Below are 16,973 nucleotides of genomic sequence, written 5' to 3' on the forward strand. Positions count from 1 at the left end.
GTCTCTGATCAGATGAAGATAGACCAGATGTTTGTGTTGTGGCAGACGGTTGAGGTTTGCTGCCGCTGTGGCGCAGTAGGCCATTTCCTCTCAGTACAGCTCTGAGTCTGTGTTGCTCTGTCTCACTACAGTGGGCGTAGCTGCTGCTCCTGCTGTAGCTGGCTGGGGCTTAGCAGTAAACAGGAGTGGGTGGGGGGTGGGGGGGCTGAGACTACAGCAGAGGAAGTAGCAGCACATTACTGCAGCAAGGCACTGCTCCACCTAGTGGGAAAGGGCACCTCAAACATATTACATGTTGAGAAACCTTCAAAGTCAGATAGAAATGAATTATATAGAACAGACAAGCATCTCTGACTTGTAGAGAAAGTACTCATGGTAGCTCTAATCATGACATTTCTATCTGCAACATTCTGTGTGCTAGTTAGAATTCTGTAGTTAGAATTCCAAGAACTGTGTAATTCTAGGAACTGTTATGCTGGTTACTGGCCCAACGCTCTAACCATTAGGCTACCTGTTGGTTACTGGCCCAATGCTCTAACCACTAGGTTACCTGTTGGTTACTGGCCCAACGCTCTAACCACTAGGCTACCTGTTGGTTACTGGCCCAACGCTCTAACCACTAGGCTACCTGTTGGTTACTGGCCCAACGCTCTAACCACTAGGCTACCTGTTGGTTACTGGCCCAATGCTCTAACCACTAGGTTACCTGTTGGTTACTGGCCCAACGCTCTAACCATTAGGCTACCTGTTGGTTACTGGCCCAATGCTCTAACCACTAGGTTACCTGTTGGTTACTGGCCCAACGCTCTAACCACTAGGCTACCTGTTGGTTACTGGCCCAACGCTCTAACTACTAGGCTATCTGCTGGTTACTGGCCCAACTCTCTAACTATTAGGCTACCTGCTGGTTACTGGCCCAACGCTCTAACCACTAGGCTACCTGCTGGTTACTGGCCCAATGCTCTAACCACTAGGTTACCTGTTGGTTACTGGCCCAACGCTCTAACCACTAGGCTACCTGTTGGTTACTGGCCCAACGCTCTAACCACTAGGCTACCTGTTGGTTACTGGCCCAACGCTCTAACCACTAGGCTACCTGTTGGTTACTGGCCCAATGCTCTAACCACTAGGCTACCTGTTGGTTACTGGCCCAACGCTCTAACCACTAGGCTACCTGTTGGTTACTGGCCCAACGCTCTAACCATTAGGCTACCTGCTGGTTACTGGCCTAACGCTCTAACCATTAGGCTACCTGCTGGTTACTGGCCCAACTCTCTAACTATTAGGCTACCTGCTGGTTACTGGCCCAACGCTCTAACCACTAGGCGACCTGTTGGTTACTGGCCCAACGCTCTAACCACTAGGCTACCTGCTGGTTACTGGCCCAACGCTCTAACCACTAGGCTACCTGTTGGTTACTGGCCCAACGCTCTAACCACTAGGCTACCTGCTGGTTACTGGCCCAACGCTCTAACCACTAGGCTACCTGCTGGTTACTGGCCCAACGCTCTAACCACTAGGCTACCTGCTGGTTACTGGCCCAACGCTCTAACCACTAGGCTATCTGTTGGTTACTGGCCCAACGCTCTAACCACTAGGCTACCTGTTGGTTACTGGCCCAACGCTCTAACCATTAGGCTACCTGTTGGTTACTGGCCCAACGCTCTAACCACTAGACTACCTGTTGGTTACTGGCCCAACGCTCTAACCACTAGACTACCTGTTGGTTACTGGCCCAACGCTCTAACCACTAGGCTACCTGTTGGTTACTGGCCCAACGCTCTAACCATTAGGCTACCTGTTGGTTACTGGCCCAACGCTCTAACCACTAGGCTACCTGTTGGTTACTGGCCCAACGCTCTAACCACTAGGTTACCTGTTGGTTACTGGCCCAACGCTCTAACCATTAGGCTACCTGTTGGTTACTGGCCCAACGCTCTAACCACTAGACTACCTGTTGGTTACTGGCCCAACGCTCTAACCACTAGGCTACCTGTTGGTTACTGGCCCAACGCTCTAACCATTAGGCTACCTGTTGGTTACTGGCCCAACGCTCTAACCACTAGGCTACCTGTTGGTTACTGGCCCAACGCTCTAACCACTAGGCTACCTGTTGGTTACTGGCCCAACGCTCTAACCACTAGGCTACCTGTTGGTTACTGGCCCAACGCTCTAACCATTAGGCTACCTGTTGGTTACTGGCCCAACGCTCTAACCACTAGGCTACCTGTTGGTTACTGGCCCAACGCTCTAACCATTAGGCTACCTGTTGGTTACTGGCCCAACGCTCTAACCACTAGGCTACCTGTTGGTTACTGGCCCAACGCTCTAACCACTAGGCTACCTGTTGGTTACTGGCCCAACGCTCTAACCACTAGGCTACCTGTTGGTTACTGGCCCAACGCTCTAACCATTAGGCTACCTGTTGGTTACTGGCCCAACGCTCTAACCACTAGGCTACCTGCTGGTTACTGGCCCAATGCTCTAACCACTAGGCTACCTGCTGATTACTGGCCCATCGCTCTAACCACTAGGCTACCTGCTGGTTACTGGTCCAACGCTCTAACCACTAGGCTACCTGTTGGTTACTGGCCCAACGCTCTAACCACTAGACTACCTGTTGGTTACTGGTCCAACGCTCTAACCACTAGGCTACCTGTTGGTTACTGGCCCAACGCTCTAACCACTAGGCTACCTGTTGGTTACTGGCCCAACGCTCTAACCACTAGGCTACCTGTTGGTTACTGGCCCAACGCTCTAACCACCAGGCTACCTGCTGACATCAGGTATGGTGATCCTACCACTGGACTGGTGTGGAGGCCATAGAAGAAATGGTTGAACCACAGTTTATATGTTTGTTCTTTGGATCTTAAAGGAAAATGTGTTTCAGAACAAGGAAACTCACCCAAGCACACAGGTATTGTTGTAAGCTCCAGAGTAAATGTAGTGGATCTGATCTCAACTGTAGGAAGTGTAACAATAGACGTGCCAAAGCCCCTGCCCTGTTTGGAATACGTGTTTGTTTAGCTCACATACAGTATGTTGTTTGTAAACTAATATAACCCTAGGCGTGCTGTGAAAATGTAGAAGGGATGCTTTTCAAGAGCAGAGGGGAGTACATATGTTGAGGTCCCCTGCTGTTACAGTGTTCCAGCTCACAGAAAGTGAGAGGGCCACATGCTTCTAGGTGAGCTGGTCCATAGTTAAGAGACTCTGCTCTGCCTCTGTGGGAATGTTTTCAGAATCCCAGGAGCATCATCAGTGTGTATTTGGCACTTATTGCAAAGTTATTATTTTGTATTCATTCAGAAAATCACACTTGTTACTGACTGTCCCTCCTCCTCCCTCTCTCTTCCCTGCTCTCCTCCCTCTCTCTTCCCTGCTCTCCTCTCTTCCCTGCTCTCCTCTCTTCCCTGCTCTCCTCTCTTCCCTGCTCTCCTCTCTTCCCTGCTCTCCTCTCTTCCCTGCTCTCCTCTCTTCCCTCTCCTCTCCTCTCTTCCTTGCTCTCCTCTCTTCCTTGCTCTCCTCTCTTCCTTGCTCTCCTCTCTTCCCTGCTCTCCTCTCTTCCCTGCTCTCCTCTCTTCCCTGCTCTCCTCTCTTCCCTGCTCTCCTCTCTTCCCTGCTCTCCTCTCTTCCCTGCTCTCCTCTCTTCCCTGCTCTTCCCTCTCTTCCCTGCTCTTCCCTCTCCTCTCCTCTGTTCCTTGCTCTCCTCTCTTCCTTGCTCTCCTCTGTTCCTTGCTCTCCTCTCTTCCTTGCTCTCCTCTCTTCCCTGCTCTCCTCTCTTCCCTGCTCTCCTCTCTTCCCTGCTCTCCTCTCTTCCCTGCTCTCCTCTCTTCCCTGCTCTCCTCCCTCTCTCATCTCTTCCCTGCTCTCCTCTCTTCCCTGTTCTCCTCTCCTCTCTTCCTTGCTCACCTCTCTTCCCTCTCCTCTCTTCCTTGCTCTCCTCTCTTCCCTGCTCTCCTCCATCTCTCCTCTGTTCCCTCTCCTCTTCCCTGCTCTCCTCTCAATGCAGTTCTACCTCCAAGCTTGGTGGTGGCGCTGCGTCATGTACAACCCAGGGCAAGGCCGGGACCACCCATAAGGTCTGTCTGGTGTGTTCAGATGAGGCGTCTGGCTGTCACTACGGGGTGCTCACCTGCGGAAGCTGCAAGGTGTTCTTCAAGAGAGCCGTGGAAGGTACAGGGGCAAGGGGTGAGATGCTAGGACAACTCATATGGTCTGGTCCCAGATCTGTTTTTACGATCTTGCCAAGTTGGCAGAAACGGATCTGGAACTGGGCTACCACTGGTGATGTCATGAAATGATGTGTGGTTTATGTATCATCATACTTGCCTGTGGCAATGACTGAGATGGTAAGACACCTTGTACTGTGGTGTCATGGAACGATGTTTGTTTATGGTAGATACTGGCGAGGTAGGATTTGTTTTATTTGTGTAGGCCAGTGACATAAAATCAATGAGTCTGCTTACAGGGAGGAGGTCAGAGACTTAGCAGTGTGGTGCCAGGACATCAACCTCTCCCCCAACGTCAGTAAGATCAAGGATCTGATCGTAGACTATAGGAGAAAGAGGGGAGAACACCCCCCCCCCCCCCATGCACATCGACAGGGCTGTTTTTTGAGCAGGCCGATAGCTTTAAGTTCCTTGGCGTCCACATCACAAAGGACTTAACATGGTCCACACACACCCCCGCGGTCGTGAAGAGGGAATGGCAGCGCCTCTTCCCCTTCAACAGGCTGAAAAGATTTGGCATGGGCCCTCAGATCCTCAAAAACGTTCTACAGCTGCACCTTCGAGAGCGTCTTCACTGGCTGCATCACAGCTTGGTATGGCAATTGCACCACCCTTGACCGCAAGGCGCAACAGATGTTGATGTGGACAGCCCAGTATAGCCCAGAGCTTCCTGCCGTCCAGGAAATTTATCATGTTTTGTTTTGTTTAACCTTTATTTAACTAGACAAGTCAGTTAAGGAAAAAAACATATTATTTACAATGACGGTGCGCCGCTCTATGGGACTCCCAATCACGGCCGGTTGTGATACAGCCTGGAATTGAACCAGGTCTGTAGTGACACCTCTAGCACTGAGATGCAGTGCCTTAGACTGCTGCGCCACTCAGGAGCCCCAAAAGGATTCACAAGGGGAAGGATGGTAGGACAACTGATACGGGTACACCTTTGGCACCATGGACTGGTGTTCGTTATGCATATCATAAATAATACTGTACTTGTCTGTGCCTGTTGTTATAAAGAAAATGCACATTTTATTTGCCAGTGGGAGGCTTGCTGATCCAGTATGATGCAAGGGGGAAATGCTGTCAAGAATATAGTACTTTATTACATTTTTTTGTGATTTAAATGATTTTTTTCTTGTCTCTCAGGGCAACACAACTACCTGTGTGCTGGGAGGAACGACTGCATCATCGATAAGATCAGAAGGAAGAACTGTCCAGCCTGCCGCTTCCGCAAGTGTCTCCTGGCAGGGATGAACCTGGAAGGTACACTCTTTTATCTTGTTTTATTGTCTCCTGGCAGGAAGGTACACTATTTTACCTTGTTTTATTGTCTCATGGCAGGGATGAACCTGGAAGTTACACTATTTTACCTTGTTTTATTGTCTCATGGCAGGGATGAACCTGGAAGGTAAACTATTTTACCTTGTTTTATTGTCTCCTGGCAGGAAGGTACACTATTTTACCTTGTGTTATTGTCTCATGGCAGGGATGAACCTGGAAGGTACACTATTTTACCTTGTTTTATTGTCTCATGGCAGGGATGAACCTGGAAGGTACACTATTTTACCTTGTTTTATTGTCTCATGGCGGGGATGAACTTGGAAGGTACACTCTTTTACCTTGTTTTATTGTCTCATGGCGGGGATGAACTTGGAAGGTACACTCTTTTACCTTGTTTTATTGTCTCATGGCAGGGATGAACCTGGAAGGTACACTCTTTTACCTTGTTTTATTGTCTCCTGGCAGGGATGAACCTGGAAGGTACACTCTTTTACCTTGTTTTATTGTCTCATGGCAGGGATGAACCTAGAAGGTACACTATTTTACCTTGTTTTATTGTCTCATGGCAGGGATGAACCTAGAAGGTACACTCTTTTACCTTGTTTTATTGTCTCATGGCAGGGATGAACCTGGAAGGTACACTCTTTTACCTTGTTTTATTGTCTCCTGGCAGGGATGAACCTGGAAGGTACACTATTTTACCTTGTTTTATTATCTCCTGGCAGGGATGAAACTGGAAGGTACACTATTTTACCTTGTTTTATTGTCTCCTGGCAGGGATGAACCTAGAAGGTACACTATTTTACCTTGTTTTATTGTCTCATGGCAGGGATGAACCTAGAAGGTACACTATTTTACCTTGTTTTATTGTCTCGTGGCAGGGATGAACCTAGAAGGTACACTATTTTACCTTGTTTTATTGTCTCATGGCAGGGATGAACCTAGAAGGTACACTATTTTACCTTGTTTTATTGTCTCCTGGCAGGGATGAACCTAGAAGGTACACTCTTTTACCTTGTTTCATTGTCTCATGGCAGCGATGATTTTGATTTGTTAGGATCCTCATTAGCCAACCCCGATGGTGACAGCTAGTCTTACTGGGGTCCCAGACACATAACAAATAATACATTACAGACAAAAAACTTTACAATTTACATACACTATATGTTCATGTTTTAAATGTATCTATCAGTTCCACATGTCAGTACATACACACAACAAGTAGATCACATGTCAGTTCATATACACAACAAGTAGGTCACATGTCAGTTCATATACACAACAAGTAGGTCACATGTCAGTTCAGACACACAACAAGTAGATCACATGTCAGTTCAGACACACAACAAGTAGATCACATGTCAGTTCATACACACTACAAGTAGATCACATGTCAGTTCATACACACAACCAGTAGATCACATGTCAGTTCATACACACAACCAGTAGATCACAGTAGGATTCAATCTTAGTCCTGTATTGTCGTTTTGCCTGTTTGATGGTTTGTCAGAGGGCGTAGCGGGATTTCTTATAAGCGTCCGGGTTAGAGTCCTGCTCCTTGAAAGCAGCAGCTATACCATTTAGCTCAGTGCGGAGGTTGCCTGTAATCCATGGCTTCTGGTTGGGATATGTACGCACGGTCACTGTGGGGACGATGTCATCGATGCACTTATTGATAAAGCCAGTGACTGAGGTGGTGTACTCCTCAATGCCATCGGAAGAATCCCAGAACATGTTCCAGACTGTGATAGCAAAACAGTCCTGTAGCTTAGCATCTGCTTCATCTGACCACTTCCTTATTGACCGGTACTTCCTGCTTTAGTTTTTTCCTTGTAAGCAGGAATCAGGAGGATATAATTGTGGTCAGATTTGCCAAATAGAGGGCGAGGGAGAGCTTTGTGCATCTCTGTGTGTGGAGTAAAGGTGGCCTTGAGTTTTTCTCTGGTTGCACATTTAACATGCTGGTAGAAATTAGGTCAAACAGATTTAAGTTTGCCTGCATTAAAGTACCCGGCCACTAGGAGCGCTGCTTTATGGATGAGCATGTTCTTGTTTGCTCATGGCCTTGTACAGCTTGTTCGGTGTGGTCTTAGTGCCAGAATCGGTTTGTGGTGGTAAATAGACGGCTATGAAAAATATAGATAAACTCTTGATAGATTGTGTGGTCTACAGCTTATCATGAGATACTCTACCTCAGACGAGGACTACCTCGAGACTTCTTTAATATTTGACATTGTGCACCAGCTGTTATTTACAAGTAGACACAAACCCCAACCACTTGTCTTGCCGATGCAGCGTAAACCCAGCCAGCTGTATGTTATCCATGTCATCGTTCAGCCACGACTCGGTGAAACACAATATAGTACAGATTTGAATGTCCCGTTGGTAGTATAGACTTATTATTCGGAGCCCATCCAGTTTATTATCCAATGATTGTACGTTGGCTAATAGGACTGATGGTAGAGGCGGGTTACCCACTCGCCGTCGGATTCTTACAAGGCACGCCGACCTACGACCCCTATATCTCCTTTTCTTCTTCGTGCAAATGACGGGGATTTGGGCCTTGTCCGGTTTCTGAAGTAAATCCTTTGCGTAAGACTTGTTAAAGAAAATAATCTTTGTCCTGTACGAGGGGAGTAATCGCTGTTCTGATTTCCAGAAGCTCTTTCCGATCATAATAGACGGTGGCAGAAACATTATAAACAAAATAAGTTACAAATAACGTGAAAAAACACACACAGTAGCACAGTTGGTTAAGATGAACCTGGAAGCTGAACTATTTTACCTTGTTTTATTGTGCAGATTCTAGTTTTGATGTAAATTGGTGTACAACTCAGTCTGACTACAAGCTACTACCACCTCAAATACCAGATACAAGTAGATATATTAGTTTGACTTGTTTTTGAGATCATGGTCACTCAATCTACCGCCTCCCTTCCTCTCTCCTTCACTACAGCTCGTAAAACCAAGAAGCTGAACCGTTTAAAGGGGGTGCAGCAGCCCACCACTGCCGAGCTGACCCCCCGTCCACTCCCAGAGGCCAGGTCGCTGGTCCCCAAGTCCATGCCCCAGCTCACCCCCACCATGCTGTCCCTACTAAAGGCCATCGAGCCAGACACCATCTACTCTGGCTACGACGGCACCCTGCCAGACACCTCCACCCGCATCATGACCACCCTCAACAGGCTGGGGGGACGACAGGTGGTATCAGCCGTCAAGTGGGCCAAGGCCCTACCAGGTACTGCTGTCTCTAAAATACACTGTTGGAAATCTGCACAGTACCTACCATAGATAGCAGTACTACAGTATAATCTGGGAAATAGAACCTTTAGTAATTTAGTGTTCTGTTATCTTCCCCTGCAGGGTTCCGGAACCTTCACCTGGACGACCAGATGACTCTGCTGCAGTGTTCCTGGTTGTTCCTCATGTCCTTCGGCCTGGGCTGGAGGTCCTACCAACAGTGTGACGGGAATATGCTCTGCTTCGCTCCAGACCTCGTCATCAACCAGTATGTCTCTCTCTCTCAATTCAATTCAATTCAAGGCATGGGAAACGTGTTAACATTGCCAAAGCAAGTGAGGTAGATAATATACAAAAGTGAAATAAACAATAAAAATTAACACTTAACATTACACATACAGAAGTTTCAAAACATATTAAATCTCTCTCTTTCTCTTTTTTTATTTTTCTCTCTTTTAATAAAAAAAAAAAAAATAATATATATATATATATAGTATCTGTCTTCAATATGTTTTGGACTATCTGTCTAATCCCTAACATGCCTGTCTCTCTGTCCTCATCAGGGACCGTATGAAGCTGCCCTACATGGCAGACCAGTGTGACATCAACACTAACATGTCTCTCTCTGTCCTCATCAGGGACCGTATGAAGCTGCCCTACATGGCAGACCAGTGTGACATCAACACTAACATGTCTCTCTCTGTCCTCATCAGGGACCGTATGAAGCTGCCCTACATGGCAGACCAGTGTGACGTCATCATTAACATGCCTCTCTCTCTCCTCATCAGGGACCGTATGAAGCTGCCCTACATGGCAGACCAGTGTGACGTCATCATTAACATGCCTCTCTCTCTCCTCATCAGGGACCGTATGAAGCTGCCCTACATGGCAGACCAGTGTGACGTCATCATTAACATGCCTCTCTCTCTCCTCATCAGGGACCGTATGAAGCTGCCCTACATGGCAGACCAGTGTGACATCATCACTAACATGTCTCTCTCTCTCCTCATCAGGGACCGTATGAAGCTGCCCTACATGGCAGACCAGTGTGACATCATCACTAACATGTCTCTCTCTCTCCTCATCAGGGACCGTATGAAGCTGCCCTACATGGCAGACCAGTGTGAACAGATGTTGAAGATCTCCAGTGAGTTTGTCAGACTGCAGGTGTCTCATGACGAGTATCTGTGTATGAAGGTTCTGCTGCTGCTCAGCACCGGTGAGTCTCAGCTCCGCTTTTCCTTTGACCTGGCCCACTTGAGTCCGTAACAATATGACAACCTATTTCCTGATTGATGACTGTGTGTTCCTGGGTTTTTACTGTTATTTGTTGTTGTTGATCATAGCATTGGGATGTCAAAACAAGTTTCTAATTTCATCTTCTTGTATTTTCGCTCTACATTTTCAACATATAATAGAAGGGGAAGTGCATAGGCATGACTTTTAATATATATTTGTTTTAATAAAAAATTCTCACCTTTATTTAACCAGGTAGGCTAGTTGAGAACACCTTTATTTAACCAGGTAGGCTAGTTGAGAACACCTTTATTTAACCAGGTAGGCTAGTTGAGAACACCTTTATTTAACCAGGTAGGCTAGTTGAGAACACCTTTATTTAACCAGGTAGGCTAGTTGAGAACACCTTTATTTAACCAGGTAGGCTAGTTGAGAACACCTTTATTTAACCAGGTAGGCTAGTTGAGAACACCTTTATTTAACCAGGTAGGCTAGTTGAGAACACCTTTATTTAACCAGGTAGGCTAGTTGAGAACACCTTTATTTAACCAGGTAGGCTAGTTGAGAACACCTTTATTTAACCAGGTAGGCTAGTTGAGAACACCTTTATTTAACCAGGTAGGCTAGTTGAGAAGACCTTTATTTAACCAGGTAGGCTAGTTGAGAACACCTTTATTTAACCAGGTAGGCTAGTTGAGAACACCTTTATTTAACCAGGTAGGCTAGTTGAGAAGACCTTTATTTAACCAGGTAGGCTAGTTGAGAAGACCTTTATTTAACCAGGTAGGCTAGTTGAGAAGACCTTTATTTAACCAGGTAGGCTAGTTGAGAAGACCTTTATTTAACCAGGTAGGCTAGTTGAGAACACCTTTATTTAACCAGGTAGGCTAGTTGAGAACACCTTTATTTAACCAGGTAGGCTAGTTGAGAACACCTTTATTTAACCAGGTAGGCTAGTTGAGAACACCTTTATTTAACCAGGTAGGCTAGTTGAGAACACCTTTATTTAACCAGGTAGGCTAGTTGAGAACACCTTTATTTAACCAGGTAGGCTAGTTGAGAACACCTTTATTTAACCAGGTAGGCTAGTTGAGAACACCTTTATTTAACCAGGTAGGCTAGTTGAGAACACCTTTATTTAACCAGGTAGGCTAGTTGAGAACACCTTTATTTAACCAGGTAGGCTAGTTGAGAACACCTTTATTTAACCAGGTAGGCTAGTGGAGAACACCTTTATTTAACCAGGTAGGCTAGTTGAGAACACCTTTATTTAACCAGGTAGGCTAGTTGAGAACACCTTTATTTAGCCAGGTAGGCTAGTTGAGAACACCTTTATTTAACCAGGTAGGCTAGTTGAGAACACCTTTATTTAACCAGGTAGGCTAGTTGAGAACACCTTTATTTAACCAGGTAGGCTAGTTGAGAACACCTTTATTTAACCAGGTAGGCTAGTTGAGAACACCTTTATTTAACCAGGTAGGCTAGTTGAGAACACCTTTATTTAACCAGGTAGGCTAGTTGAGAACACCTTTATTTAACCAGGTAGGCTAGTTGAGAACACCTTTATTTAACCAGGTAGGCTAGTTGAGAACACCTTTATTTAACCAGGTAGGCTAGTTGAGAACACCTTTATTTAACCAGGTAGGCTAGTTGAGAAGACCTTTATTTAACCAGGTAGGCTAGTTGAGAACACCTTTATTTAACCAGGTAGGCTAGTTGAGAACACCTTTATTTAACCAGGTAGGCTAGTTGAGAACACCTTTATTTAACCAGGTAGGCTAGTTGAGAAGACCTTTATTTAACCAGGTAGGCTAGTTGAGAACACCTTTATTTAACCAGGTAGGCTAGTTGAGAACACCTTTATTTAACCAGGTAGGCTAGTTGAGAACACCTTTATTTAACCAGGTAGGCTAGTTGAGAACACCTTTATTTAACCAGGTAGGCTAGTTGAGAACACCTTTATTTAACCAGGTAGGCTAGTTGAGAACACCTTTATTTAACCAGGTAGGCTAGTGGAGAACACCTTTATTTAACCAGGTAGGCTAGTGGAGAACACCTTTATTTAACCAGGTAGGCTAGTGGAGAACACCTTTATTTAACCAGGTAGGCTAGTTGAGAACACCTTTATTTAACCAGGTAGGCTAGTTGAGAACACCTTTATTTAACCAGGTAGGCTAGTTGAGAACACCTTTATTTAACCAGGTAGGCTAGTTGAGAAGACCTTTATTTAACCAGGTAGGCTAGTTGAGAACACCTTTATTTAACCAGGTAGGCTAGTTGAGAACACCTTTATTTAACCAGGTAGGCTAGTTGAGAACACCTTTATTTAACCAGGTAGGCTAGTGGAGAACACATTTATTTAACCAGGTAGGCTAGTGGAGAACACCTTTATTTAACCAGGTAGGCTAGTTGAGAACACCTTTATTTAGCCAGGTAGGCTAGTTGAGAACACCTTTATTTAACCAGGTAGGCTAGTTGAGAACACCTTTATTTAACCAGGTAGGCTAGTTGAGAACACCTTTATTTAACCAGGTAGGCTAGTTGAGAACACCTTTATTTAACCAGGTAGGCTAGTTGAGAACACCTTTATTTAACCAGGTAGGCTAGTTGAGAACACCTTTATTTAACCAGGTAGGCTAGTTGAGAACAAGTTCTCATTTACTGGGTTATTGAACACATTCCCTGTTATGTTTCCCTTTGGTGTGAAAGGATGGTCTGGAGTCAGACACACAGAGGTTGATATATTATGTTGTCCTGTCCCCCACAGTGCCAAAGGATGGTCTGGAGTCAGACACACAGAGGTTGATATATTATGTTGTCCTATCCCCCACAGTGCCAAAGGATGGTCTGGAGAGTAAGACACACAGAGGTTGATATATTATGTTGTCCTGTCCCCCACAGTGCCAAAGGATGGTCTGGAGTCAGACACACAGAGGTTGATATATTATGTTGTCCTGTCCCCCACAGTGCCAAAGGATGGTCTGGAGTCAGACACACAGAGGTTGATATATTATGTTGTCCTATCCCCCACAGTGCCAAAGGATGGTCTGGAGAGTAAGACACACAGAGGTTGATATATTATGTTGTCCTGTCCCCCACAGTGCCAAAGGATGGTCTGGAGTCAGACACACAGAGGTTGATATATTATGTTGTCCTATCCCCCACAGTGCCAAAGGATGGTCTGGAGAGTAAGACACACAGAGGTTGATATATTATGTTGTCCTGTCCCCCACAGTGCCAAAAGATGGTCTGGAGTAAGACACACAGAGGTTGATATATTATGTTGTCCTATCCCCCACAGTGCCAAAGGATGGTCTGGAGAGTAAGACACACAGAGGTTGATATATTATGTTGTCCTATCCCCCACAGTGCCAAAGGATGGTCTGGAGAGTAAGACACACAGAGGTTGATATATTATGTTGTCCTGTCCCCCACAGTGCCAAAAGATGGTCTGAAGAGTCAGGCAGTGTTTGATGAGATCAGGATGTCCTACATCAAGGAGTTGGGGAAGGCCATCGTCAAGAGAGAGGAAAACTCCAGCCAGAACTGGCAACGCTTCTACCAGCTCACCAAGCTTCTTGACTCCATGCACGAGGTACACATTACACTTCTTCAATTTCCTAACTTGTATTTATTTATTTTTCGTATATTTGTTATCATTTATTTTATCGTCATTATTATTATTATTATTGTTATTATTGTAGGCCTATTTAATCATCTAAACCAGTTCTTTAAATATGCAAAAAAGTTTTGTTTCATTTCGTTAAGACTTTTTCGTTGGCTAAATTAAGTTATTTCTTTTTAGTTTTGTGGGCCATATTTAGTTTAAGATGGGTTAAAACTAGGCCGCTTGTAAAATAAATAGCATTAGCCTATTGCTGTCCTTTGTTGGGTAGGCACTCACCTTTTGTTGGTAATCGCTGCAATATAGGCCTGTTCAAATCAGTTCTTTAAATATGTAGCAACTGTTTTGTTTCCTTCTGTTAAGACATTTTCTTTGGTCAAATTAAGTTCCAACTGTATTGTTGTGTCTGCCGCAATATAATACAGTTACCGGTAGTTTCTTTATTTATTTGTTACCAGGTAAGTTGACTGAGAACACGTTCTCATTTGCAGCAACGACCTGGGGAATAGTTACAGGGGAGAGGAGGGGGATGAATGAGACAATTGTAAACTGGGGATTATTAGTTGACCGTGATGGTTTGAGGGCCAGATTGGGAATTTAGCCAGGACACCGGGGTTAACACCCCTACTCTTACGATAAGTGCCATGGGATCTTTAATGACCTCAGAGAGTCAGGACACCCGTTTAACGTCCCATCCGAAAGACGGCACCCTACACAGGGCAGTGTCCCCAATCACTGCCCTGGGGCATTGGGATATTATTTAGACCAGAGGAAAGAGTGCCTCCTACTGGCCCTCCAACACCACTTCCAGCAGCATCTGGTCCAGGGACTGACCAGGACCAGGACCAGGACCAACCCTGCTTAGCTTCAGAAGCAAGCCAGCAGTGGTATGCTGCTGGTCTTAGGGCTACTCGCACTCAAACCATGAAAAGGAAAAAAACAAGAGGATGAGGGTGAGATGCAAAACTTAGTTTAATGACGCCACATGATAACCTGTTTGTATTTTCCATATAAACAATGACTTACTCTTTGGCTATTATTCGGTTTAGCTACTGCAGAATATGTTTTAGGCCTAGCAGAGTTACTGCTTTAATCTAACAATATAATACTTCTCTTTATAAAAACAGAAATCTGATCCAAAATGTACAAATTAGCCTCCTCCTGTATACCTATCTGTATAGCTGTATATCAATCTCATTTTTATTTGTCACATGCGCTGAATACAACCGGTTTAGACCTTACCGTGAGATTCTTACTTACAAGCCCTTAACCAACAATGTAGTTTTAAGAAAAATAATAGCTGCGAAAATATTTACTAAATAAAAAATTAAATACAAATAAAATTATACAATAAAATAACAATAATGAGAGGGTACCGGTACTGAGTCAATGTGCGGGGGTACAGGTTAGTCGAAGTAATATGTAGGTAGGGGTAAAGTGACTATGTATAGGTAACAAACAGCGAGTAGCAGCAGTGTAAAAACAGAGGGGTGGGGGGGTGTCAATACAAATAGTCCGGGTGGCCATTTGATTAATTGTTTAGCGCAGTCTTATGGCTTGGGGGGTAGAATCTGTTAAAACCTGTTGCGACGAGCAATCCCGTATCCGGGATCCTATTTATAGCCTCAAGCTCATTACCATAACGCAACGTTAACTATTCATGAAAAATCGCAAATGAAATAAATATATTTGCTCTCAAGCTTAGCCTTTTGTTAACAACACTGTCATCTCAGATTTTCAAAATATGCTTTTGAACCATAGCTAAACAAGCATTTGTGTAACAGTATCGATAGCTAGCATACCATTAAGCCTAGCAATCAGCATGCAACATTTTCACAAAAACAAGAAAAGCATTCAAATAAAATAATTTACCTTTGAAGAACTTCAGATGTTTTCAATGAGGAGCCTCTCAGTTAGATAGCAAATGTTCAGTTTTTCCAAAAATATTATTTGTGTTGACAAATCGCTCCGTTTTCTTCATCACGTTTGGGTAAGAAAAAACCCGAAAATTAAGTCATTACAACATAAACTTTTTTCCAAATTAACTCCATAATATCGACAGAAACATGGCAAACGTTGTTTAGAATCAATCCTCAAGGTGTTTTTCACATATCTATCGATGATAAATCATTTGTGGCAGTTGACTTTCTCCTCTGAAGAAAATGGAACGCGCATGGACCTGGAGATTACGCAATAATTTCGACACAGGACACCGGGCGGACACCTGGTAAATGTAATCTCTTATGGTCAATCTTCCAATGATATGCCTACAAATACGTCACAATGCTGCAGACACCTTGGGGAAACGACAGAAAGTGCAGGCTCATTCCTGGCGCATTCACAGCCATATAAGGAGACATTGGAACACAGGGCATTCAAAATCTGGACCATTTCCTGTATGAAATTTCATCTTGGTTTCACCTGTAGCATTAGTTCTGGGGCACTCACAGATAATATCTTTGCAGTTTTGGAAACGTCAGAGTTTTTTCTTTCCAAACCTGTCAATTACATGCATAGTCGAGCATCTTTTCGTGACAAAATATCTTGTTTAAAACGGGAACATTTTTTTCCCCAAAATTAAAAGAGCGCCCCCTATCTCGAAGAAGTTATTAAGGAGCCTTTTGGACCTAAAACTTGGCGCTCAGGGTCTATGACTTGGGTAATGCAACCGGTCAGGATGCTCTCGATGGTGCAGCTGTAGCACTTTTTGAGGATCTGGGGACCCGTGCCAAATCTTTTCAGTCCAGTCTCCTGAGGGGGAAAAGGTGTTGTCGTGCCCTCTTCTGACAAGTACAGAGCCTTCAGAAAGTATTCACACACTTTGACTTTTTCCACATTTTGTTGTGTTACAGCTTGAATGTTAAATGGATTCAATTGATATATTTTTGTCACTGGCCTACACACAATACCCCATAATGTCAAAGTGGAATTATAATTAAAGTGAAAAGGAAATGCTGAAATGTGGTGTGTCATAGTATTCAACCCATTTGTTATGACAAGCCTAAATAAGTTCAGTAGTAAACAAGTCACATAATAAGTTATATGGACTCACTCTGTAATAATATCGTTTAACATGATGTTTTAATGACGACCTCATCTCTGTACCCCACACATACAATTATCTGGAAGGTCCCTCAGTCCAGCAGTGAATTTCAAACACAGATTCAACCACAAAGACCAGGGAGGTTTTCCAATGCCTCGCAAACAAAGAGCACCTATTGCTATATACAGACATTGAATATCCCTTTGATCATGGTGAAGTAATTAATTGCAATTTGGATGGCGTATCAATACACCCAGTCATTACAAAGATACAAGCGTCCTTCCTAACTCAGTTGCCGGAGAGGAAGGAAACTGCT

At 44.5% G+C, this 16,973-nt stretch overlaps 1 protein-coding gene across 2 annotated transcripts in view; it reads left to right on the forward strand.

Moving 5' to 3' along the window:
* The window catches only part of nr3c1 (nuclear receptor subfamily 3, group C, member 1 (glucocorticoid receptor)), a 63,411-nt gene that overhangs the window by 39,263 nt on the left and 7,175 nt on the right, over positions 1-16,973 (forward strand). Inside the window, 6 exon segments of one of the 2 annotated variants that reach the window (NM_001124482.1) lie at positions 4,013-4,191; positions 5,379-5,495; positions 8,470-8,751; positions 8,877-9,021; positions 9,842-9,972; positions 13,427-13,584. In NM_001124482.1, the coding sequence (NP_001117954.1) occupies positions 4,013-4,191; positions 5,379-5,495; positions 8,470-8,751; positions 8,877-9,021; positions 9,842-9,972; positions 13,427-13,584 (1,012 nt within the window). 2 annotated transcript variants of the gene reach the window in all.

The sequence above is a fragment of the Oncorhynchus mykiss genome, chromosome 14 (genome assembly GCF_057628025.1).
Source record: "Oncorhynchus mykiss isolate SJ-2025 chromosome 14, ASM5762802v1, whole genome shotgun sequence".
NCBI lineage: Eukaryota > Metazoa > Chordata > Actinopteri > Salmoniformes > Salmonidae > Oncorhynchus > Oncorhynchus mykiss.